Raw genomic sequence first — 24,929 nt, 5'->3', positions numbered from 1 at the left:
GAAAGCCCTACGAAGCGGTATATAAGTCTAACTGCTATTGCTTAGCTGCTGAGCTTGTCAATTAGAAAGGTCAGCAGTTCGAATCCCTAGCGCCGCATAACGGAGTGAGCTCCCGTTACTTGTCGCAGCTTCTGCCAACCTAGCAGTTCGAAAGCACGTAAAAAAATGCAAGTAGAAAAATAGGAACCATCTTTGGCGTTGAGTCATGCCGGCCACATGACCACGGAGATGTCTTCGGATAATGCTGGCTCTTCGGCTTTGAAACAGAGATGAGCAGCGCCCCCCAGAGTCGGGAACGACTAGCACATATGTGCGGGGGGAACCTTTACCTTATAGTCATATATGACTTGTGACTTAGACTAGAGGAAGCATTAGAACGGTAAAGAGACATCCTCTTGTGGCTAAGGGAAAACAAGATTTGTTTTCTTTCCAGACAAAATGGCTGTCCAGTCTCTTCTTAAAAACTTTCAATGATGGGAGCACCCACCACTTCTGGAGGCAAATTGTTCACTGGTAAATAGTTCTCATTGTTAGGGAAATTCTCCGGAGTTGTCGATTGCTTCTCTCCTTCATTGTTTTTCATCAATTACTTCTTGTCCTGCCTTCAGATGCTTTGGAAAATAAGGTTTCTCCCTCTTCTTTGTGGCAGCCCCTCCGATACTGGACTACTACGATCGTGTCACCTCTATTTAATTTTATTACTTTTATTTCACAATTAATCTCATTTTGCAACTCACCTGGGATTACTTTTTTATGGCCTTCCTGCAATTTAAAAGCACTTTTCTAGTCCACCAAATGTTTATTGAATATAATCTGGGAAATGTTTTGTTTTGTTTTTGTTTCCACAAAGCTTAGTCACTTTAAGACAGTGTTTCTCAACCTTGGCCGCTTGAAGATGTCTGGACTTCAACTCCCAGAATTCCCCAGCCAGCATTCGCTGGCTGGGGAATTCTGGGAGTTGAAGTCCAGACATCTTCAAGCGGCCAAGGTTGAGAAACACTGCTCTAAGACGACGTTTCTCTACCGTAGTCACTTTTAAGATGTTTGTACATCAACTCCCAAGTCACAGGACCCGCATGTCCACCCATCTTAGAAGTTTGTCTAAACCAGGGGTGTCAAAAGGATTTCTTCCAGGGATCGATCAGCATTGTAGTTCTCCTCCACTGGCAGGCCAGGGGGCTGTGTGTGGTGTCCCCATGCCCCGTTTTCAGCCTGGGTGGCCTCCTGCAGCACTTTGCCAGCCAACACCCACACACACACCCCGTGCCCTGTTTTGGCTTCCAGAGGCACCGTGGGCCGGTCCTTTGCTATTTCTCAGCCCCCAGCAGCCCTCTGCAGGCTTCAGCAGGACTGAAGGAAGGCAAAAATGCCCACGTTTTTGTGAAAACATTTTTCACCAAAAGGGGGCCATTTCCCCTTCCCCCAGCCCTGCTGAAGCCTGCAGAGGGCTACTGGGGGCTGAGGGAAGGCAAAAATGCCTCCCTTTTTGTGAAAAAATAGCCCATTTTTTGCAAAAATGGGATGCATGGACAGGGCTTCAGGAGGCCAAAAATAGCTGTATTTGGTGTATAAGATGCACCAACATTTCCACTGTTTTTTTGGGGGGGGGGTTGCGTCTTATACTCCAAATAATACAGTAAACACCCTATGGCCCGAATCCACCCCATGGGTCTTGCGTTTGATACCCCTGGTCTAAACTTTCAGAACAGGTTGAATTATCCCTCCACCATTTTTTAAAAACCATCACAGGTATTTGAAAGTGGGAGGCGTGTCATCGGCCTGTGATTTTAATTTTTTTTTAGTGGATTTTTTCCTCCCCAAATTCTCTTTGTAAGCTGATCTTCCAAAGTCTCCTCAGCATATTGCCTGCAAAATCTCCCAGTGACTGTCCTCAACTTGGCATGCAACAAACAGTGCGTCTTGCAAAATCGTTTGGAGGTTATTTTTTTCAATGCGAGACAACTGTATTATTGGAGAACACCCCTTCCCCTCTCAAGCGGAGACCCCGTTTGGTCACGCGATTAATGCTAGAAAGCGGGAGACTGTGAATTCTACTCCCACTCAGCCAGGAAAGCCGTCTGGGTGACTTTGGGCCAATCACCAGGAGACTTTGAGTTCTAGCGCCCCCCCCCCCCCCCGTCATGAAAATCAACTGGGTGATTTTGGGCCAATCACTCGGAGAGTGCTAGTTCTAATCCCGCCTTAAGGCATGGAAGCTGGCTGGGTGACTTCGGGCCAGTCACTCTCTCTCAGCCCTACCCACAGGGTGGTGGTTTTGGAGAAAACAGGAGGAAAGTGTGTGGGATACCTTTCCCATCTTGAGTTCTTTGTAAAAAATTATAAAGTCGACATACATACACACAAGCAAACAAAGGTCTAATGCAGGCTTGTCAATCTAGATTTCACTGAGGGCAGCATCAGAGTTGGGTTTACCTCGGGGGGGGGGTGTAGCCAAGTGGGCATGGCCAGCTTGACATCACTCCTATCGGGGGCGCCAGTGACGGCCCGAGCACTCTGCCAGCAAAAATGGGCTCCTAAGCTCCGTTTTCAGCTGCCACGGCCTCCTGCAACCCTCTGCCAGCGAAAACCACACACGGCCCTCCCGAACTCCGCTTTCGACAGCAGAAGATTGCGGCAGCTGAAAACGGAGCTCAGGAGTCCATTTTCGCTGGCAGAAGCACCACGGGCCGGCCTTTCGCTGTTTCCCTGGCGGCCCAGATCTAAATACCCCGCAGGCTGGATCCGGCCCCCAGGCCTCGAGTTTGACACCCCTGGCCTAATGAGGTAAGAGACAAATGCAAACCAAAAAGAACACAGAGGCTCCGGCCGATGCAACTCAACATTTCTGTGCACAACGTGAAACGCCAACGCAACGTGAAGCCACTTACGAGGAAGTTGGAACGGCTTTGTTCCGTTTCTCTGACTTTATTGTTTCTCTTTGAGATGACACTGTCGGCTCAAATTCAGTACCGTTTTGCAAAACAAAGGAACATTAGCTCACAGCCCTTGCGAAGGACTGCCAAAAATTGTACAGTCGGAAAGAACCGCGCCTATCCCACAACCCAGCTTCTTCTGAAAAAGAAGCAAAATGAAAACCCACTGGCCCATTATTCCAACCAAAGAGGGGTTAAGATCCAGTGACATCTCTCAGAGCTTTGACCCATGGACATCCTGTATCTTTTCTAGAGATGGAGGCCTACCGTTCCCAGGCCTTTAAACCTTAGGGCGGAAAATAAAAGGTTTGCCACCGCGGTGCCTCCCCGAAGCGTTTCTGATTTCCCAATCGAGCCCACGGCCCGCGATGCAGATCTCCTTCCCAGATATTACTCGGGTTTGACCCTGCTTAGCTTTCCCAGGACTTAGGAAAGCTCTATAGGTACAATTCTTTTCTCTTCCTTTCGGGATTCGATGAAGTGGATTCACCTGACACGGGGGGATTATTGTACAAATTACAATACAGCAATACATATAAATGCCCACGGGGAAAAGATGGGAGAATTTTTATGGAAGTTAAGAGACCGCAGCAAGACGAATAAACAAGAGATCTCAAGTCATTAACTCTAGCACTGTGCACAGGGTTGCATTCTCAGCAATGGAAGAAATTGTTCGGAAACATCCCCGAGGTTGGGTTTGGTTTCAGCCGACTTCCACGGCAGCCTTCCATAATTTGATGCCTTCTGGTGGAGTTTAACCAGGCTACAGCCCAACGAACACCGGATAGCTTATCTGGAGCACGTGAGCCCAAGAAAAGCTGAATCAGAGTTTCGTTAAGTGTACTAAACTGAAGATATAAATCACCATGCAGAAGGGCTTCGCAGCGTGTATTTCTTAACTCCAAGGAAGCGGATCCTACTTAAGTTGCTCTCTTTACTATATAGAATTATCATAGCAAAAAACCCTGGTGGTGGTTGTTTTTTGCTCTCCTCCCAATAGTGCCACTAAATAAATAATAAAAAAAAAAGATAGGTTCAGATACAGATCACTTGGTTATGTAGGCTACTTGGGAAATCCTGTACAATCAAACTTGAAATTTGGTAGCTCTGATCCATTTATAACCCAGCTTCTTAAAGGATTTTTTGTTTTGTTTATAAAATTGTATCTATGAAAAAGAACTAGTTGGAAACCTATGATACGTTTCTTACGAGGTCAAGAGAAGCAGTCACTGAGAAACTGCTGAAATTATACGCCCCTCAGAGAAGGTTCGCAATTTGGGAGTCCTCCTGGATTCCCAGCTGACTTTAGAACACCATTTGTCGGCTGTGACCAGGGGGACCTTTGCCCAGGTTCGCCTGGTGCACCAATTGCGACCCTACCTGGATCGGGAGGCCCTTCAGACAGTCACTCACGCCCTTGTGACCTCAAGACTGGATTACTGTAACACGCTCTACATGGGGCTGCCCTTGAAGAGTGTTCAAAGACTTCAGCTGGTCCAGAACGCAGCCGCGCGAGCGATTGTGGGTGCACCCAGGTACACCCACATCACACCTATCCTCCGCGAGCTGCACTGGTTACCCATTAGTCTCCGGACCCGCTTCAAGGTGCTGGTCGCTACCTATAAAGCCCTACATGGCATCGGACCTGGGTACCTGAGAGACCGCCTCCTGCCGATTACCTCCCATAGACCGATTAGATCACACAGGTTAGGTCTTCTCCGGATCCCATCTGCCAGCCAATGTCGGCTGGCGACTCCCCGGGGGAGAGCCTTCTCTGTCGCAGCTCCAGCCCTCTGGAACGACCTCTCCGTGGAGATCCGGACCCTTACTACCCTCCCAGCCTTCCGCAAAGACATCAAGTTCTGGCTGCTCCAGCAGGCCGGGGGGCTTTCGAAATATCCAGCCCCACGGAAACTGTGACTGTTGTGGATTTTAAAGTATTGTTTTGTTTATTTATCCCCTCCCTTGTTTATTGTAAGCCGCCCGGAGTCCTTTGGGAGTGGGCGGCATACAAGACAAATAAAACTAAACTAAACTAAACAGTTAGCCGTAACCATGAATTGGGTGCTACGTTCTTCATCACCAAGGCTAGATTATGATTTTTGGAGTCTTTTTGGTGTTTGATACTCGCATTCCTCACTCGGGGGTGGGATTTTACCAGTTCGGACCAGTTTGGGCGAACCGGTAGCTCCAACGATGAAGTGGGCCCGCCTGCCCGCCTCTGCGCTTAACTCACCTACATCTTCTCAGCTGAGTCGCACAGCAGGGCAGATTGCCGCGCGCTAAGCCGCTTTTCCTCCCCAGCAGTAATGCGGAAAGTACTTCTTCCCAAAACTGCACATGCGCGGCACAGCACCGAACCGGTTGTTAAGCCGGCAGGATCCCATTACTGCTCACGCTGTATAGTTTTAAGCAAGGTGACAGCTGTATCACCATCTCGTTTAAAAACTGGAAAGGTAAAGAGGTGATTCACAGAGGGAAGGAAGAGAAAAAGGTATGATTTGAAGGGAGGTGGGGAAATCAACCCTGCCTTCTGATTTTTTTAAAAAAAAAGGGGGGGGAGGTTGTTTTAAAAATAAATATGTTTTTATGCAAGGCGTTTAGGACTGTTTCTCAAGCGTGGCAGGTTTAAGATGGGTGGACTTCAACTCCCAGAATTCCCTAGCCAGCTCTGCTCTCCTGGGAGTTGAAGTCCACGCCTATCTGAAACTTGCCAAGGTCGAGAAATGCTGGTTTAGGAGGTGAAGAAATCTTCCCTGAGGTAAAATATACGTCAAGGGAGACGTCAAGAGTTCAGGTTATGCTGCCATCTCCTTGAATTCCGTAGATCGTGGACTGGAAAGATCAGGCGAGCAAAATTAAGGTCGAAGCCGATGCTCGCTCTCATGCAATACACACAATGGACTTTCTAAGAGAAATCCAGGGAATAGAAAATGAAGAAAAAAAATAATGAAAACTCGCGTACTGCTAGGGAAAAAAGGGACAAATCAGCCAAAGAAATAGCCAAGTTATCTCTATGCTGAGACACACTTTAAAAAGGAAAAAAAAAAAAGTTAAGGTGCGGTTTTTATGAGGTCACAAAATCTCAGAAGTTTGGCAGAAAAATAAAAGCACATTTTTGAAAGAGAAGCACAGACAACCTAACCACCTTCCTCTGATTAGAAAGCCCACAAGGGAGTGAAAACAGGGACCTGAAACTGAGGAAGCAAAATCACCAGGGAAGAGGAGAAATTTCGCTAGCAATTTGGGGAAGGTGGGGAGAAAAAAAAACGAGTGAAAAGTATCACACAGCAGCTCAAGTACTTCATATTTCTTCACAAGATAAGATACTGACATATTGAACAATACATAAAAATTGTAGGAAACTATTAATACTTCATGATTTCTTTGTGTGTTTATCCATGTGCCCTGATACACACACACAAACACACACAGTTATATATACAGCAGACGATTTCAGCTCAATTCTGAGAAAGTGGAAGTCCAGGAGTATCCATTAGCCAAGCCAAAGGTTTCCTTAGATAAAACAAACCAGATTTCCACCCTGGTTCCTGAAAAGCCTCATTGTGACATCCGGCCAATTATTTACCACGATTCACTGTTTCCTGCCTCTTAGTGGTTTTAACACTGCAGTATTTAAATACACATAGATTATTTTAAAAAAAAAACAATCTACTGATCACAAGCACCAAAAACAGTACTGACATCAGACCTTGTAGAAAAGGATACTGGATGATTCTTCTTCTCAAATTCATGCAGCAAAGCTCAAAATGATAAACATTGCAATCGGGTTATTTTTTTCAGTAGGTCTCCTTCCGGGCACAAGAGGAGCGGAAGGGAAAGAGTAAGTTGGAAATCTAATGCGGAAATCCGATCAATGTAATTTTTATAAGAGCGAAGTTCCAAATGGTTTGTTCGGTTATCAAAATGGTTGGCTTCTGACGTTGGCATGTCCCATTTTGAAAACTGCCCGCCTATCCTGCCTGGTTTTTCCATCACTGTTTGTGTCTGGCAATTACGCTAAAATTGAGGAATGTATGGAATATTAAATGGAGGGAAAAATACAGGAGATTTAATGTATTAAGGGGGGGGGGAGAAAGGAGGAGGAATCTTGCACCTGTTGAAAGCAGCCAAAGCCAAGAATGGGATTTTTTTTTTTAAAAAAAGAAGAGTTTTTAGAAATGCTGTTTGTTTCCTTCTAAGTAAGAGAACTGAAGTTATTAAGAGGGCAGTGTCCTTAACAAAAAAAACCACACACACATACACCCTTAAATAAACTTGGATCCATCTACAATATCTTCCACAATATCTTAAACAGTATATTTTGGCTCGGTTGCAAGCCATCCCATCTCAGTCACAATAGGTTACCTGGCTAAAATAGCCCTCCCCACCCCCACCCCACTCTGTATCAGGCTACCCAGAAGTCCTCCAAAACATCAGCCAAAGTCCCCCCCCCCTCCGAAGTTGTGCGAGTATGCCGAACGACACATGCAAACGTTGTGTGCTAAGGATGGCAAGGCTGGCAGGGAACCGCTTCCTCTGGAGGTTCTCGGGTTTCAGGAAGTTGGGCAAACCCCCACGAGGACAGCGGCATGGCGAGGAGGATATTATCTGACGCGAAGACGGTCATTTCCGTGATGTGACTTCAGCTCTTCTTATGGTAACTACAAGAATCCGCAAACCCACGGGTGATTTTTTGTTGATGTTGTTGTTGTTACGACGACGGTGGTTGTAAACAGGAAGTGGAAAGAGAATGGAACAGCAGGTGCGAGGTGTAAAGAGGTCTCCCCCCCCCCCCCCATACACACACGAAGGATGTTGGTTAGTCCAGTTATGTGGGAGATTCTTCCATGAGAGGTGTGATATTTCTCCTCCCCCCACCTCCCACTTCCGCTATGCTGGCGACTGAACGAGTCCTACCAGTTGTGGTTGTCCCATTCTTCTTCGGGAGCTGAAGAGGGCTCTTTTGTGGTCTTCTTGGCGGTCTTTTTGGCTTTGCCCTCCCCTGCAGCGTTCTCCCAGTTGGTCTCCCAGTTCTCCCAGCTGTCACCATTACTGTTCTTGTTGTTGGAAACAGTGCCAGAGCCCCACACATCCCAGCTGTCGGAACTCTTCTTCTCCGCCGAATTGTCCACGTACGTCCAGCTATCACTGCTTGGGGACTTGTGGGTTTTGGGTGGGTCCGAGTTGCCAAAGGTCTCCCAAAAACTCTGATCCGCGGTGTTGTTCTGGTAGCCATCGCTTTTGCTGTTCTGGTAGCTCTCTGTATCCGGGGGCCTTTCGGGAAAAGGAGAGGAGAGAAAAATGGGGACTTAGGTTAGTTCAATGGAGAGTAATCAAGGAGAGAAGCAACCTAGAACTAAGGAGAAATTTCCTGACAGGGAGAACAAAGAATCAGTGGAACGGGTTGCCTCCAGAAGATTGTGGGTGTACCAACACTGGAGGCTTTTAAGAAGAGACTTGTTGTGGCCCACCAGCAGTCAGTGAAGCAGGCGGCAGATTCAGACAATGAGGAGGTTGGGGAGGAACCTGGGCCAGTCCTGGAATCTGGAGAAGGCTCTGATGAGGGCTCTGTGTTGGAGGCAGAGAGGGGGCCAGGGCCGTCTGACAGTTATCAGCTGCCTCCAGAGTCAGACATCAGTGAGGCAGATGAACAGCTGAAGCCTGTTCCCAGTGTGCGCATGCGCAGAGATGCCAGACAAAGGGAACAGCTAAAGAACAGGGGTCGACTTGGGAGTAAGGCCACAGGTGGATGGTGAATGTCCCCTCCCATAGGGAATGAAAGAGGAGCAAAAGGGGAGTGGAGTTTGCAGGAGACAATTAGTTCATTCCTACATTCTTGCCAAGTATTGCGGCGTCTGAATGATATCAGCCTGGCCACTCTCCAAGCCTGATGCAGGTCAGTAATTGTGAACTATCTAGAAAGACTGTGGGAGAGGAAAGACTTTGCTGGAGAGGAAATTAAATAAAAGGGGTTTATTGGGACGAGGAATCGGCTTCGTGCTGCTGCGGAAGCCCAGGTCAGAACACACAGGTGTCAAACTCGCTGTGTCACGTTGCAATCATGTGAGGTTTTGTCACCTTTTTCCCATTCACAGAGCTGGGGTGAGCATCATGACAACCTTATAATGAAATAATTTCCCTGATATTGAAGGAGATGAGCAGGTAGAACCCGAGGACAGCGTCAAACACACCATTAGTTTGGTATCACTATGTTCCCACCAGAAACCAAAGTCTAGTCCCTCATGAATTCCATTGACTCCTATTTTAGCACCAGTTTGGGTTGATGATTAGTAGATCAGATTCCTATGTACAGGTTGCACATAATAAACTTTTGGTTAGTGTCAAGGGAAATCAGGAGATTCAGGCAGATCAAATAGGTATAAAGATTTATTGCAAAACCTAAGCTCTCTACAAGAATCTGACCAACTAGTGGTCAAGGAAAATGAATGGGAGATAAGAAGGCATTCAAGGTGGGCTGGATGGAGATCGCTTGCAGGTGTGCATAGGCTCGTGACATATGACATGTTTGACCTCTCCCTCGGGCTCAGCCTGGTAATCTCCTACATCAGGCCCAAGTAACCAAGAACAGCACTAAAAGTTTATTTTTAAAACCAAGCTGTCTGGGGAATTCTGGGAGTTGAAGTCTATCCATCTTCAAGTGGCCAGAAACACTGACCTAGGTTCATGTGGGAGTATATTCTTTTTGGGATAGCCTGGGCCTTGTTTACAAGTTATATATCAAGAGAGTTGTGTGTCTAGTACAGAAACCTGAGCAGACACATCCGCCATACCTTTCAGAAGACCCATCTGGTTTTCCAGAAAAAAAAGTGGTCATATCTCGCCAGCTTTTAGTACTCACTCCCTGGACCTGTGGGGGTGGAGGAAAAGATAATAAGGCAAAGAGAAAAATTACAAAGAGAAAGAACAATGGTGCACAGGTATCAACCCTTCCCTTTATCTGTCCTTGAAGCCAAGAAAACAGAATGGGATTTAGCAAGCAGCTGTATCCTTACACAAGAATATAAGCAGTGCCCTGCTGGATTGGCCTGCTGGCTCATGAAGTTCAGCAGCCTGTTCTCCCGGTGGCTCACCAATTGCTTAAAAAAGTCTACCAGTTCCCCCAGCAGATGGCTGCAAAAGAGCATCCTCCAATGGTAGCCACCCATTCCCATGATTTTCACAAACAGAGAGCTGATTGGCTTCTTCACCAACACAAACTAAAACAATAGGAGCAAGCCCATGTCGTGGTTGTAATGATTTTTTAAAAAAATAAAAAGAACTATTTTTAAAAAATAAAAAGAACTATTTTTAAAAAATAAAAAGAACTATTTTTTAAAAATAAAAAGAACTATTTTTAAAAAATAAAAAGAACTATTTTTAAAAAATAAAAACAACTATTTTTAAAAAATAAAAACAACTATTTTAAAAAAATAAAAACAACTATTTTTAAAAAATAAAAACAACTATTTTTTAAAAATAAAAACAACTATTATGCTCTGTTTGCATTTTTGTTCTAGGTTTCGGCATACAACATAAACATATACCCTGTTCCCCCGAAAATAAGACCTCCCCGGATAATAAGCCCAATCGGGTTTTTGAGCGCATGCACTAAAATAAGCCTTCCCTGAAAATATTGCAACACAGCAGCAGCCATGGGGTGACCACGCTCACCACCTCCTGCACCTCAAGAATAATAAGACCTCCCCAAAAATAAGGCCAAGTGTTTTTTTTTGGGGGGGGGTGTCAAAATAAAACCCTGACTTATTTTTAGGAAAACATGGTATATAGAAGGGGTTGGTTTGCCTCACTGAACTCCTCTTTTAGATTACCCCAGGAATCGGCAACCTTAAAACACTCAAAGAGCCATTTGGACCCGTTTCCCACAGAAAAGAAAACAGCGGGAGACACAAAACCCTTTTGACATCTAAAATGAAGATAACGCTGCATATATGTTTGGTGTTTTTTTTTTACCTTTGTGCTATGTATAAAAAAACTATGGTGTGTTGCATTTATGAAATCAATGAACTGCAACAGAGAATGCATGTTTTTATTTCAGCGTGCAACAAAAACATTTGGAACTCGATGGGTCGAAAAGCTTAATAAAGCTCGCGTGCTGGAGGGTGTGGCACACTGGCGGTTGTGACGCATATTTTGAGCGACAGGGAGCCAGAGCGGAGGGATGAAAGAGCCACATGCGGCTCCAGAGAGGCAGGTTGCAGACCCCTGGGTTACCCCAAAGCCACTTCTCAAGAAAAGGAGTGGACCATATTTCTACAGGGTGGGCAAACCTTTATATGCATGCAAATAAAATTTAATAAAATAGGCAAGGTTCCCCCCTCCCCCTCCCTCTTCCTTTCCTTTCCCTAATTTTTCCTTCTTCTTTATTTCCTTCTCTTGCTTTTCTTCTTCCTTTCCTTCCCTTCCCTTTTGCCTTCCCCTCCCCCTAAAAGAAACCTGATTAAATGACCAGGCTGCTTTTGAATATATATATATATATATATATATATATATATATATATATATATATATATATATATATATATATATATATATATATATATATATATATATACACACACACACACACACACATTTAAACCTACAACCATTTGGCTAAAACATATTTAAAACTGGGAGATATTAGCACTTACCAGTTTTATTGAATAATGGCAGCAAGAAATAGGAGGAGAGGGAGAAGACACAATTAGCATTTTAAAAGGATTTGTGCTCATATTAAGCTGTTTCCATATTCCTTTGCAATACGGCTCCTTGGCAATTGTTCTGCTCTATAATTTTTTTTTCATTGTAGCTTTTATTAAAGATGCAATCAAGACAGTAATTCAGACTATTTTAGGTGATGTATCCTGACATCACATCAGCTGGCATGTAGGCTGACTTTTTAATCATTTTTATGAACCCTAGCTTGGAGAGTCACTTGATACAAGGCCCAAATCTGATTACAGATAGTCTTTGGCTTACGACTGTTCATTTAGCGACCATTCAACATTACGATGGCACTGAAAAATGTGACTTAGGACTATTTTTCAGTTACGACCTTTGCAGCATCCCCATGATCATGTGATCAAAATTCAGACGCTTGGCTCATGCTTTTTAATTTAATTTGACTCATATTTATGACCGTTGCTATGTCCCAGGACTGCATGATCACTTTTTGCGACCTTCTGACAAGCCAAGTTGATGCGGAAGTCAGATTTGCTTAACAACCATGTTGCCAACTTATTAACCACAGTGGTTCGCTTAACCACTGAGGCAAGAAAGGTCGTAAGGTCGCAAAACTTACTTAACGAGTGTCTCACTTAACCACAGAAATTTGGGGCTCAATTGTGGTCGTATGTCAAGGACTACCTGTAATATTAAATGTTGATAGAAGTCTGGACATGTCTCAACACCTACTTTTTCATAATCTTCCGCGACTAAGTCAAGCGTGGCTGTAGCTATTGCTACCTTAAGGAACTTTCCAGATTTATTTGTCGTGTAAAATAGATGTGACATGAACTGGGACTCCAGTGATGGCGGGGAGGGGAGACCACAGAGAGAGAGCTGCCTGCTGCCTAGAAAGGCTGCCTCGCTGCCAGAGAAGCCATTCTCACGCTGGAGCTCCGTGGGCCAAACTGGAATATGGAAACTGGCTTAACGCAGGGCCTCCTGATTGCCAGGTAGGCCTCTCCATACCTTGGAAGCAAAATGTGAGACTCCCTGGGAAACGTCGTCCAAAATCTTTCCATCTTTCACCTACGTGAATCAAGTGGTCCAGAGTTAGAGGCAGATCAAGGCAGCCTGTGAGAAACGCTCATCGCGCAGAAGTCCAAGAAAGGGTTTCTACCTCAATGAAGCCGGGTTGGGAGAGAGAGAGAAAACTCCACTACTGCCAGGGTCTAAACACTTCGCCGTACTGCCAGGGGAATGCCAAGGTTTGGGATCCGACCCACTAAAAGTATCCGGAGGAGTTTACTAAATTGGATGGATGTTGTATATATAAAAGAAAGGAAGAGAGAGACAGATGGGTGTGTGTGTGTGTGTGTGTGTGTGTGTGTGTAGAGAGAGGGGGGATGGATAGATAGATTGATATATGCATATATACATACAGACAGATAGATAGATAGATAGATAGATAGATAGATAGATAGATAGATAGATAGATAGATAGATAGATAGATAGATGTGTGTTTGTGTGTGTAGAGAGAGAGGGGGGATGGATAGATAGATTGATATGTGTAGATAGATAGATAGATAGATAGATAGATAGATAGATAGATAGATAGATAGATAGAGTTTAAGAGTTTATTAACATTTATAGGCCGCCCTTTTCCCTGAGGGGACTCAGGGCGGCTTACATAAAATCAGGAAAGGGGAATACAAACAATGACATAGACACACATAGAGTAAAAATAATGAGCAACATTCATTCATCAATCGGGAGGGGCAGCTATCTTTGTCCCCAGGCCTGACGGGCTAGCCAGGTCTTAAGGGCTATGCGGAAGGCCTGGACGGTGGTGAGAGTACGAATCTCCACGGGGAGCTCGTTCCAAAGGGTCGGAGCTACTACTGAAAAGGCTCTCCTCCTTGTAGTTGCCAGCCGGCACAGATAGATAGATAGATAGATAGATAGATAGATAGATAGATAGATAGATAGATAGATAGATAGATAGAAAGATAGATATAGATAGGATAGATAGATAGAGGGAAGGAGAGAGAGGGGGATGTGTGTGTGTATAGGGGGGAGGGGGAGGGAGGGAAAGAGAGAGGGGGAGAGAAGAGGGGGATAGATATCCAGATATATATATTAAGAGGGGGGATGGGTGGATGGATATGTGGGGGAAGAGAGAGGGAGGGAGGGAGGGGTGAGGAGATTTTTGCTTCATGGAACAGAACAGAACTCTTTATTAAAGAATTGAGACCAGTATAAAGCAGGCATTTGTGTCTAAGAGTGTCCCTATGTAGAATTCTGCCTGCAAAGTTCGTTGGTATACTGAATGCCCAGATTTCACCCTCAAACATACAAACTGAATGGGATGATTCATTCTGTATCTAATTTAGACATGCTGCCATTCTAGAGGGCATCGGTCACATTTGGCTATTTGCCATTGATCATTCAGAATGAACATTCTCTTGTGTGGGTGTTTTGTTTTAGGGATACGGAGAGGGAGCATAATCCTTGGGGAAGTACAGCCATTCAAATATGCTTTTATCATGAAAAATTGCAAAGCCCTCCCGCCAAGTAAATAAGCTTCCAACTTGAAGGGTTTCAAAGGGATGCAATAAACCGGCAGTTCCATTCATACATTCTCAAGGAATAGCCATGCAACATAGTGGTATCCTACGAGAAATGGCATACTGCAATTTCCTTTTAATCCCTACTACAGAATCATTGTCTGTGGAGATTCTCCGTCATCCAGGTCATGGTTGTCCCAAAGATACTTTTTTCCCCAAGAGGCAACTGGGCTATCCGGTTTTTCTTTGAAGACGTTTCGCTTCTCGGATGAGAAGAGAAAAACCAGTAAGTCCAGTTGCCTTTTGAAAAAATACAGAACCGTTAATATACTCCATGACTGCCCTAGAAAAGTCCACTTATTCTTTGTTCTCTTGGGCGCAGTGCCATAATTTGCTGAGAGGGAATGGGTCAATTGACAAAAGAGGGCTGGAGGGAGCTAGGAGGACTGACTAGGAAAGTCAAACCAAGGTTACAAGCTGGTTTAACCCAAATGCCATTGGATGAGCTTGGTCAAACTAACCTACCCCAAGAGCGGTGAGGGAGAAGGAAAGGAAACACTTTTGTGTTTCTTTCTAGGAAAATCGACATCCTGGTGCAATAAGTGAATCAGGAATTTGAGACAGAAGGGCTGAACAGGAGGGAAAGACAAAGGGGAAAAGCAACATCGAATTTTGGGTATAAATTTAATGGAGTGCTCTCTAAGCTTGGTTGTTTTCTTGCAGACATTTCATTACTCAGCCAGGTAACATCATCAGCGCTAGAAGGAAGTTCCACCAACACTGACAGGGCAAGCTGCTTGTATACAAACAGAAAGCAAACTCTACTCCTTTTAGCACTGATGATGTTACCTAGCTGGGTAATGAAATGTCTTCACCAAACCCAAAGAGCATCAAGGACCCCACAGTTCAACCCTGAGCTAAAACATTCTCTTCTAATGGTAAGGTAAAGGTTAAAGTTCCCCTCGCACACACATGCTAGTCGTTCCCGACTCTAGGGGGCATTGCTTGTCTCCGTTTCAAAGCCAAAGAGCCAGCGCTGTCCGAAGACGTCTCTATGGTCATGTGGCTGGCATGACTAAACACCAAAGGTTCATGGGACACTGTTACCTTCTTACTAAAGGTGGTTCCTATTTTTCTACTTGCATTTTTATATGCTTTCGAACTGCTAGGTTGGCAGAAGCTGGGACAAGTTAACGGGAGCTCACTCCGTTATGCGGTGCTAGGGATTTGAACCGCCAAACTGCCAACCTTTCTGATCAACAAGCTCAGCGTCTTAGCCACTGAGCCACCGTGTCCCTCTTCTATTGGTAGATATCTTGAAATATAACCCAAGAAGGTTCGGATGGGACCTACAAAGTGATGAGATTTGGGATCGTAGGTTTACACCCGATGTTACAACTAGACGTAATTCATACTGAATAAGCTTGCTAGGTTCAGAAGGAAAGTGCATTTTAAAAGTCATGTACTTGGTTCCAAAGTTACCTTTTCCTGTGCAGGTTTGAGAACATTTTCATTTAAACTCTGACCTAACTCTGAAGCCTAGTTAAAAGCAAACAAAACAAAAATAAAAATCAGTTAACACTCGTTTTTTTTTTCTTCCCCACAGGTCCACACCTGACATGTACCACTGCACAAAATACCCCACAGCGATTCACATTAAAAGGAAGACCAAGTCCTAAGCATTGTCCAAGCAACAGAGTCAGCCCGAAGCACAAGACATGAGAACACAAAGGGACAGGACATCGAAATACACAAGACAACAGAGGGCTGTGACTTATCCTCTTGGGAGTTGGGGCTTTCAATTGAGGTCAAAGGGTAGACATACGGATAGTCCTTGACTTACAACCGCAATGGAGCCTGGCCATTAAAACGAAGCGTCCACACTGAGGGACCAGTTGTAAATCAAGGACTATCTGTATATTGTGAAACAACTACAATTGAAAAGAGGATCGCGGAGTCCCTGGCAAATGAAAAGGGAAGATTATTAGCGGACGTTGTAAACTGAGGAAAAAAATATGGAGTTACTTGGACCTTGATTTTCTGGAAGATACCAGGTCATCCTCGACCTACAACCATAATTGGGATCAGAATTCCCATTACATAAAGCGAGGTTGCCATGGTTAAGTGAATCGCTCATTTAAGTTAATGTTGTGGCCCGCCAGCTGCCAGCGGAGCTGGCGGCAGACTCGGAGGATGAGGAGGTTGGGGAGGAACTGGGGCCAGTACTGGAGTCTGGGGAAGACTCTGATGAGGGCTCTGTGTCAGAGGCAGAGAGGGGGCCAAGGCTGTCTGGCAGTTATCAGCTGCCTTCGGAGTCAGACATCAGTGAGGCAGAGGAACAGCTGGAGCCTGTTCCCAGTGTGTGCATGCGCAGAGCTGTTAGGAGAACAACAGAGGACAAGGAGTCAACTTGGGAAGCAAAGCAAATGTGGATGTTGAATGGGCCCTGCCTGGCTGGGGAATAAATAGAAGAAAAGGGGTTGTCGTAGGAGACAACAGTTCGTATTTCTGAAGATTTTGCTCATCGTGTTTCGTGCATTAAAGGCTGCCTGCCAGAAATTAATTTGCAGCCTTTCGGATGAGAGCTTTGCAATTATACCTGATAAGATCTGTTACTGTAGTTAACTCCTTGAAGGACTATTGCCAGGACTTTCTGCTGGGTGAACGTAATTAATTCACAAGAGGTAAATAAAGAGGGTTTTTTTCGTGACAAGGAGTCTGTTTCTTGCTTCTGCTAAGGCTGAGTCAGAACAGTTAATCATGCGGTCATTAAGCAAATCCTGCTTTCCCCCATTTATTTTGCTTCTCTGAAGCTGGCTGGGAAGGTTGCAAAGGGTCATCACATGACCCCAGGATGCTTCAACCATCGTAGATACAGGTAAGTCCTCAACTTACAACAGTTCATTTCGTGACCGTTCAAAGTTACGGCGTCACAGAAAAAAGTGACTTATGGCCATTTTTCACGCTTAGAATCATTACAGCCTCCCCATGGTCACATGATCAAAATGAAGATGCTTGGCAAACTAACTCATATTTATGACGGTTGCAGCATCTCTGAGTCATGCGAACCCCCTTTTGCGACCTTCTGACAAGCAAAGTCAACGGGGAAGCCAGATTCACTTAACAACCGGGTTACTAATTTACAAACTGCAGTGATTCACTTAACAACTCTGGCAAGAAAAGTTTTAAAGTGGGGCAAAACTCACTTAACAACAAAAATCTGGGGCTCAATTATGGTCGTAAATTGAGGGCTACCTGTACATGCCAATTGCCAAGCACCTGAATTTTGATCACATGACCACGGGGATTCTGCAACGGTCGTAAATGTGAAAAATGGTTATAAGTTCCACTTTTCAGTGCTGTTGTAACGGTAAATTCAGAGGCTTAGCAACTGGCATGTATTTATGACGGTTTGCAATGCCCCAGGGTCATGTGATCTCCTTTTGCAACCTCCTGACAAGCAAAGTCAATGGGGAAGCCAGATTCACTTAACAACCGCGTTACTGACTTAACAACTGCAGTGATTCCCTTAACAGCTGTGGCAGCAAAGGTTATAAAATGGGAGGGGGGGGACCCACTTAACAACATGTCTGTTCCTAAGCAACAGAAACTTTGGGTCCAATTGTGAGTTGCAAGTCGAGGGCCATCTGTATTGAGTCCCTGGCGAATGGAAGGGAAGCTTATTAACTGGAGTTGTAACGAGAAAAAAAGAAATAGAGTGACTTGCAACTTTATTTTCTAGAAGAGATCAGCAGTTCTCGACCCACGACCATAACTGGGACCACAATTTCCATTACTAAGCAAAGGGGCTGTTAAGAGAGTCGTGCCTGATTTTATGACTTCTGCCGTGGTTGTTGAGAAAATCATTCCATCAAGTGGATCACACAGTTGTGAAGCAAATCCGGCTCCCCTCAATGATTTTGCTTGTTGGAAACTGGCGGGAAGGTTTGAGCGGAGTGGTGGCCTAAAGGTGGAGCTCTCACCTCACAATCAGGAGACTGTGAGTTCGCTCCTAGGCAGAGGCAGATCTCTCTGGGCACAACGAGACTATATCTGCTGAACAAAACTCCACATTGGCGAGAGGAAGGGCATCCGGCCATTAAAAACATTCTGCTAGCTCCATTCAGTTGCCCAGACTCTACCCTGCAAGGGATTATGGGGTCGTTAAAAAGATGGTGATGACGATGGAACTGGCGGGAAGGTTGCAACTCGCACTCACATCACCCTAGGATGCTTGCAGTGCCATGCATACATGACAGCTGTCAAAGCACCTGAATTTTGATCACATGACCCTAGGGGTGCTGCGAAGGTTATAAGTGCGAGGACAGACTGCAAGTCCCTTTTTTTTCGATGCTGTAGCTTTGAATGGTTGGAAACGTTGGGCACGATTGTGATGGTACGTTGAGGGCTGCCTGTATCCCCACCTTAATCGGTGCCCTTAATTAGGGCAAACGTGCCCACCGCTGATAAAATACGAATTTCTTGTCCGAGGAATGTTAAATGATCCAATCCCTGATCTACAAAAAAGAAGACACCCTGAAGTCTAGCAGAAGTTTGACTGTGGGCTCTGCCACCTTTTCTCTCTCTTTTGGGGAAATATTCCTCACCGAGCCCAAATCGGAGGCTTCAATAAATCTGGGCTCCAATTCCCTTGTGATCCCACTCGCCACTTGCCTGGCAAATGAACTCCGAGTGCCAACGTGAACAAAACACCGTGGGTTTAAAAATATACCATATTTTTTCGGACTATAAGACGCACCGGTTTATAAGACGCACCAAGGTTTTGAAGAGGCAAGAAAAAAAAAGTTTTTGTCCTCCCCGGCCCCCCAGGAACACTCTGCAGGCTTCAGCAGGGTTGGGGTAAGGCAAAAATGTCCCCATTTTTCACCAAAATGGGGGCATTTTTACCTTCCCTCAGCCCTGCTGAATAGCAATAGCAAAACACCCGTTTTGCAAAAAAAAGACCCATTTTTTGCCCATTTTTCACAAAAATGGGATTCGGGAGCGAGGCTTTGGGGGGACAAAAATGGCTGTATAAGATGCACCAAATTTCCACGCTCTTTTAGGGAGGAGGAAAGGGTGCGTCTTATACTCCAAAAAATATGCTATATAAAAAGTTATGTATATTTAAAACGCCAGTAAAGGCAGCTGATTTGAAAGCAAGGTGACGTTTATAGAAAAATGGAGACGGTACCGTTAATACAAAAAAAAATGGCGGCGGCTTCGCCCGGGGTGTGTTTGTGGGAGGAGAAGAGGGGAAAGGGGGGAAAAACACAGCTAGCAGCCAGATGTACAAACTCAGCACAGTTACGAAGCACCCATGCATGAGAAGAGAGGACATTACCGGCTCTGCCTGCTGTTTTTGGGCCCAAAACTTTACACACCCGGGCAGCACAAGAAAGGCAGCAGAGGAAGTAGAAGAACCAACTTTTAGCAAAAGATCTAAACGCACTCAGTTATCCTAGGCAAGAAAGCAAGATGTGTTTGTGTGTGTTTGTGTGTGTGTGTGTGTGTGTGTGTTTGTTGTCCTATGTACTAGTGCCTGGCTAACCAAAGTGGCAAATTTGTTCATCTAACGTGCCAAGCTGACTTGCCACATAACATGTCACCGCCGAACAACTCAAGTTGCTAATTTGACAAATTGGTTTGTCATTTAGGACTGGTCACCACTGGTGGTCCGTGAGAAAACTTTGCATTTTTTATATTGCAGTAATCAGGGGTCCTCAAACTATGGCCCCTGGGTTGGATATGTGCAATGAACTCTTCTGTTGCTGCAGAGCCTCCCCCTTCGGGGTGTTTTTATGCAAGTCCGAGAGGGGAAGAAATTCTGACTTGGGGTCTGCTTCAGCCTCCTGGTGTGGGGTTTTGGACGAAGGCTAGAGGGAAGTGCCGCTGGTGGCAAAGAGCCAGAGGGCCTCGTTCCAGTGGGACTGCATCACGGTCTGAAACTGGCTGACCATCTCGGCCTGCTGAGCCTCCAGGCACCAGTACCTGGCCTTGCACTCCAGCAGGTCTTCCCTCTGCTTGGAAAGCCTATGCTCGTAGTCCTCAGTGAGATGCTTCTGCTGAGCCTCCTTCTCAGTCAGATCCAATTTTGCCAACTCTTTCTCGTGGTGTGTGCTTAGCTCCAACAACTGCTCCCTGTTGGGGCCCTAAGGAGCCCGGGTGGGCAGGCGAGGAGTGGCTGGGAGGGGAGGGGCGAGTAGAGGCTGGTGAGATGCCCCTCGACGTGAGTGCCATCACGTTGGCCATGCCCACTCAGTCACATGACCACCTAGCCACGCCCACCCAGCTGGTCCTTAGGCAGATCATAATATTGGTCCGCGGGATTTAAAATTATGAATTTAGTGGTCCCTGAGGTCCAAAATGTTGGGGACCCAATCTGAAAAAGAAAACAGGGCGCGGCTTGTCAGGAAAGCTGATAATGGAGAATTTCGGCGTAAATGCTCGCTCATGGAACACGAACGGTTTCAAACCTGGAGGGTTTAAAAATTCAAAACGCTTTGTTTCAGGCACAGAAACAATGTAATGTAAAATAGACCAAGAAGATGGGGAGGGAGGGAGAAAAAAACCCATTACACACTTCGAGCGCTTGTTCCTCATTCAAAACGAAATGTCTCATGTTGAAAACACGGCGTTTTGAATTCAAATTGGTTGGATTCAAATTTTGTGAATGTCTCTAGTGCCAGCGTTTTTCAACCTTGGCAAGTCTAAGATGTGTTGGACTTCAACTCCCAGAATTCCCCAGCTGGCATGCTGACTGGGGAATTCTGGGAGCCAAAGTCCACATAGCAATAGCAATAGCAGTTAGACTTATATACCGCTTCATACGGCTTTCAGCCCTCTCTAAGCGGTTTACAGAGTCAGCATATTGCCCCCAACAATCCGGGTCCTCATTTTACCCACCTCGGAAGGATGGAAGGCTGAGTCAACCCTGAGCCGGTGAGATTTGAACAGCCGAACTGCAGAACTGCAGTCAGCTGAAGTAGCCTGCAGTGCTGCATTTAACCACTGCGCCACCTTGGCTCCTTTCATATCTTAAGACTTCCCGAGGTTGAGAGTTTTGAATAAATACATGCATAACTACTAATATTACTTAACAAGGTTTTACGCTAGCAGCCACGGAAGCAACTATGACTTCTGTTAGAAAGCATAAAAGAAAAAAAACAAGGTAATTGTTATGGCCCGCCAGTGGCCAGCAAAGCTGGCAGCAGAGTCAGACAGTGAGGAGGTTGGGGAGGAACATGGGCCAGTCCTGGACTTTGGGGAAGGCTCAGAGCAAGCCATCTGGTAGTTCTCAGCTGCCTTCAGAGCTAGACAGCAGTGAGGCAGAGGAACAGCTGGAGCCTGTGCGCATGCGCAGAGCTGCCAGAAGAAAAGAACAGCTAAGAAATTAGGGTCGACTTGGGGGTCCCACAGGTGGACGGTGAATGGCCACTCCCAGAGAGAATAAAAGAGGAGCGAAAGGAGAGTGGGCTTTGCAGGAAACAATTTGTTTGTTCGTTCTGGAGTATGAAGATCTGTCTGTGAATCTCAGAGACTCTGTGCCAAGTCTTCCCCTTCACAGCACTGCGTTTGGAAAATATTCACATGGCAGCTTTCCAAGCTAGATAAGATCTGTGGTCATAAATTGCCAGGCCTTATTGGATGTGAATGAGAGGAATTCACATTTGTTTAATTAAAGAGGTTTTGTCGGGACCAGTAATCTGTGTTTTTTTGGGGAAGTCTAGGTCAGAACAATAATATTGTAATAATCCTATTCTGTTTAAGAAATAATCTTCTTTAAATTCAGAGAAAGGTTTAAGATGAGGGTTGCAAATTTTTCTGGCCTTGGGTTGGAGTTTGCATTGGAGCTCAAATATTCTCTTCCCTCAAAAGCAAGAACTGTATGTGATTATGGTGCGCTTGCTGTCAAAAGCTTATCTTACTACACAGAGCAAAATCACATTTTGGGCTGAATCTTCATTGTCAACTTCTGCCTTAAGATCTTCCACGGTTTATTATATTTATGTATATGATGTATAATCAAACTGATTTATTTTTTACCGGACACCTGCTTGTTTCCAAATTAAACGCAGACCTCAAAAATATTCTAAATTTTCTTTTGCAGTGTTTGGGAGAAATGTATACCAGCTTCATACCAAACAGGAAATTCTAGCAAAAATGTATTACATATTATCAGCACAAACATGAGCCCTGGTAGCTCAGCTTTTTACTGACGATGAATATATCATAATATACTGAATATATACAGTCGTCCTGGGCAAGAAGCTAAACAGAAGTGACACTTATATGAACTGGTTCTCCACACATAACCTCCAACACAATGCCCACTTGAAGAAAGATCTACACAATCACAGTGTGGTGTGTGCACTGTTCATCTGTGCCACTCCATATGTGGACAAGTCAGTTCCTACAAACATACCCCCACGAAGGGATGGTATTTTCTCCTTCTGGAATTCCAATATAATAGCGCTAAGCATCAAGGAACCATATTCTGATAATCTTCTTTAAGATACTATTTAATAAACTGAAAATTTGGAGCTGGCACATGATAATAATAACAAGTTGCATAGTTTTATGCAGGGATTAGGCAGAGATGATATTAGATGAGTGTTTCTCAATCTAAGGAATTTGAATAGGTCTGGATATCTTGTCTCCTTAATTCACCTGTGTCAAGAAAAAAACCCTCACATGGCAATAATACATTCAGTAGTTGTCCGATAAAACATAAAATACGCATTAAACATGTGATGTGCAAGAATATAAACCTAGGTTCCATTTAACCATTTCACACCATTATCCCTACAAGATTTTCACCCTACCTTATCTACCTTTCTCTCTCTCTCTCTCTCTCTCATCTATATCTATATTCAGCAACCCAGAAAGCTCCAAAACAACAACATAGGTAATTCCACAAGACACAGCTAGACTACAGATTTCTTCAATGCTAGTTCGAACGGTTGTTTCCTGCAAATGTCCCCTCCCAACGCCTCACTTATAACCCTCTTGGGAGGGGCCCAGGCACAACCACCTGTGCATAATTATCATCTATGAGACTGCCTAGGAGTTGCTGCTTCCGTTTCTCAGCCCTTCGTAATCTAGCATCAGGGACAAACTGATCCTCCCCACTGCTCCATGCCTCAGGTGCCTCCTGGTGGCCAACCAGCCTCTCTGGTCCCTGCTCTGCGTCTGAACCCTGGCCAGGGTCCTCCACATTTCTATGGCAGACTCATATGGTTCCTCACTATCCGAGTCCATCAGCAGCTCACTGGATCCTGCTGGGCCACAACAATCACCTACATCTATCTATCTATCTATCTATCTATCTATCTATCTATCTATCTATCTATCTATCTATCATCTATCTATCTATCTATCTATCTATCTATCTATCTATCTATCTATCTATATCTATCTCTATCTATCTATCTATCTATCTATCTATCTATCTATCATCTATCATCTATCTTCTATCTATCTATCTATCTATCTATCTATCTATCTATCTATCTATCTATCATCTATCTATTTATATATCTATCTATCTATCATCTATCTATCATCTATCTATCTATCTTCCTACCTATCACCAATCAATCACCTATATTTATCTATCTATCCATCCATCCATCCATCCATCCATCCATCCTTCCATCCACCCACATATACGATGACTGCTTTCGCGTAAGATGTAGGTTCAATGGATAGTACCAAACTACACAGCTTACAAACTGTGTCCACAGTCTGTGTGGGGCTTACAACTGCCATCTAAATGCAGGGACTGGAAATACACCACGGCATATCTTCCAACCTGTTGTACTCTGGACAGTTATTTCCGACTGCATTTGGAAAGGATAAGAAAGGATAAAATAGGACATGCCTTGCTACCAAAGTCTAAACTTAAGAGAATGTACCTTGCTGGTTCATTTCCAGAGCCTGAAATTGGAGTGTACAATTTACTGCTAACACAAGCTGACGCCAAGGACAAAAATGGGTTTCATTGTTGAACACTGCGGCAAATAACTAATCAGGCAACTAAAGAGTCAATGGGTTAACTCCTTACTTTTATCTGCCATGTGACACTTAAATAACACTACTCACTAAGTGTTATTTCTAACATTCAGGAAAGCAAGTTGCAAGGAAAATAGAACCAATGAAATATTTTTGGTGTTCAGTAGTTTGCAAGGGTTACCTTTTGAGTTGCTTGAGAGCCAAACTTGCTAGCCTGTTGAAAAAGAAAAATTGGCTTATTTCGATTCCACGATTCCTTTTAAAAATCAAAATTCAAACGCTCTGAAATTCTAGGATTTTTAAACATTATTTTTTAAGTACCCCTACCTCCTACCATCTTAAGGAACTGGCAACCATTGTGCTCCCGCATCCCAAATTATGTGTACCACACGAACGGTTTTTAATGCTACCTAAACATACTCCATTCATTTCTTCCTTTTGAATGAGCCTAACCATCTTTCATGCTTGTCTGAAACACTATTAGGAATCTTATCGAGTCTGAACGCTATAGAAAAAACACACACAGATGCACAGACAAGAAAAGGCAGGGTACAAAGACAAGTGTAGTGAATGCTATTATTACAGACAAGATCTCATAATAGCCTTCTTGGTGAGTAACAATACAATACAATACCAGAGTTGGAAGGGACCTTGGAGGTCTTCTAGTCCAACCCCCTGCCTAGGCAGGAAACTTTATACCGTTTCAGACAAATGGCTACCCAACATCTTCTTAAAGACTTCCAGTGT

At 44.6% G+C, this 24,929-nt stretch overlaps 1 protein-coding gene across 1 annotated transcript in view; it reads right to left on the bottom strand.

The window, feature by feature from the left end:
• Positions 1-5,981: 5,981 nt before the first annotated feature.
• The window catches only part of ARFGAP1 (ADP ribosylation factor GTPase activating protein 1), a 45,521-nt gene continuing 26,573 nt past the window's right edge, over positions 5,982-24,929 (bottom strand). Inside the window, exons 11-15 of the mRNA XM_032218820.1 lie at positions 24,364-24,396; positions 15,651-15,707; positions 12,630-12,689; positions 9,728-9,804; positions 5,982-8,210 (exon numbers count right to left, since the gene is read on the bottom strand). Of these exons, the coding sequence (XP_032074711.1) occupies positions 7,850-8,210; positions 9,728-9,804; positions 12,630-12,689; positions 15,651-15,707; positions 24,364-24,396 (588 nt within the window). The 3' untranslated portion in view covers positions 5,982-7,849. The remainder of the gene's footprint in view (positions 8,211-9,727; positions 9,805-12,629; positions 12,690-15,650; positions 15,708-24,363; positions 24,397-24,929) is intronic.

The sequence above is a fragment of the Thamnophis elegans genome, chromosome 5, assembly GCF_009769535.1.
Source record: "Thamnophis elegans isolate rThaEle1 chromosome 5, rThaEle1.pri, whole genome shotgun sequence".
Taxonomy (NCBI): Eukaryota; Metazoa; Chordata; class Lepidosauria; order Squamata; family Colubridae; genus Thamnophis; species Thamnophis elegans.
This window is presented reverse-complemented; position numbering and strand designations above follow the sequence as displayed.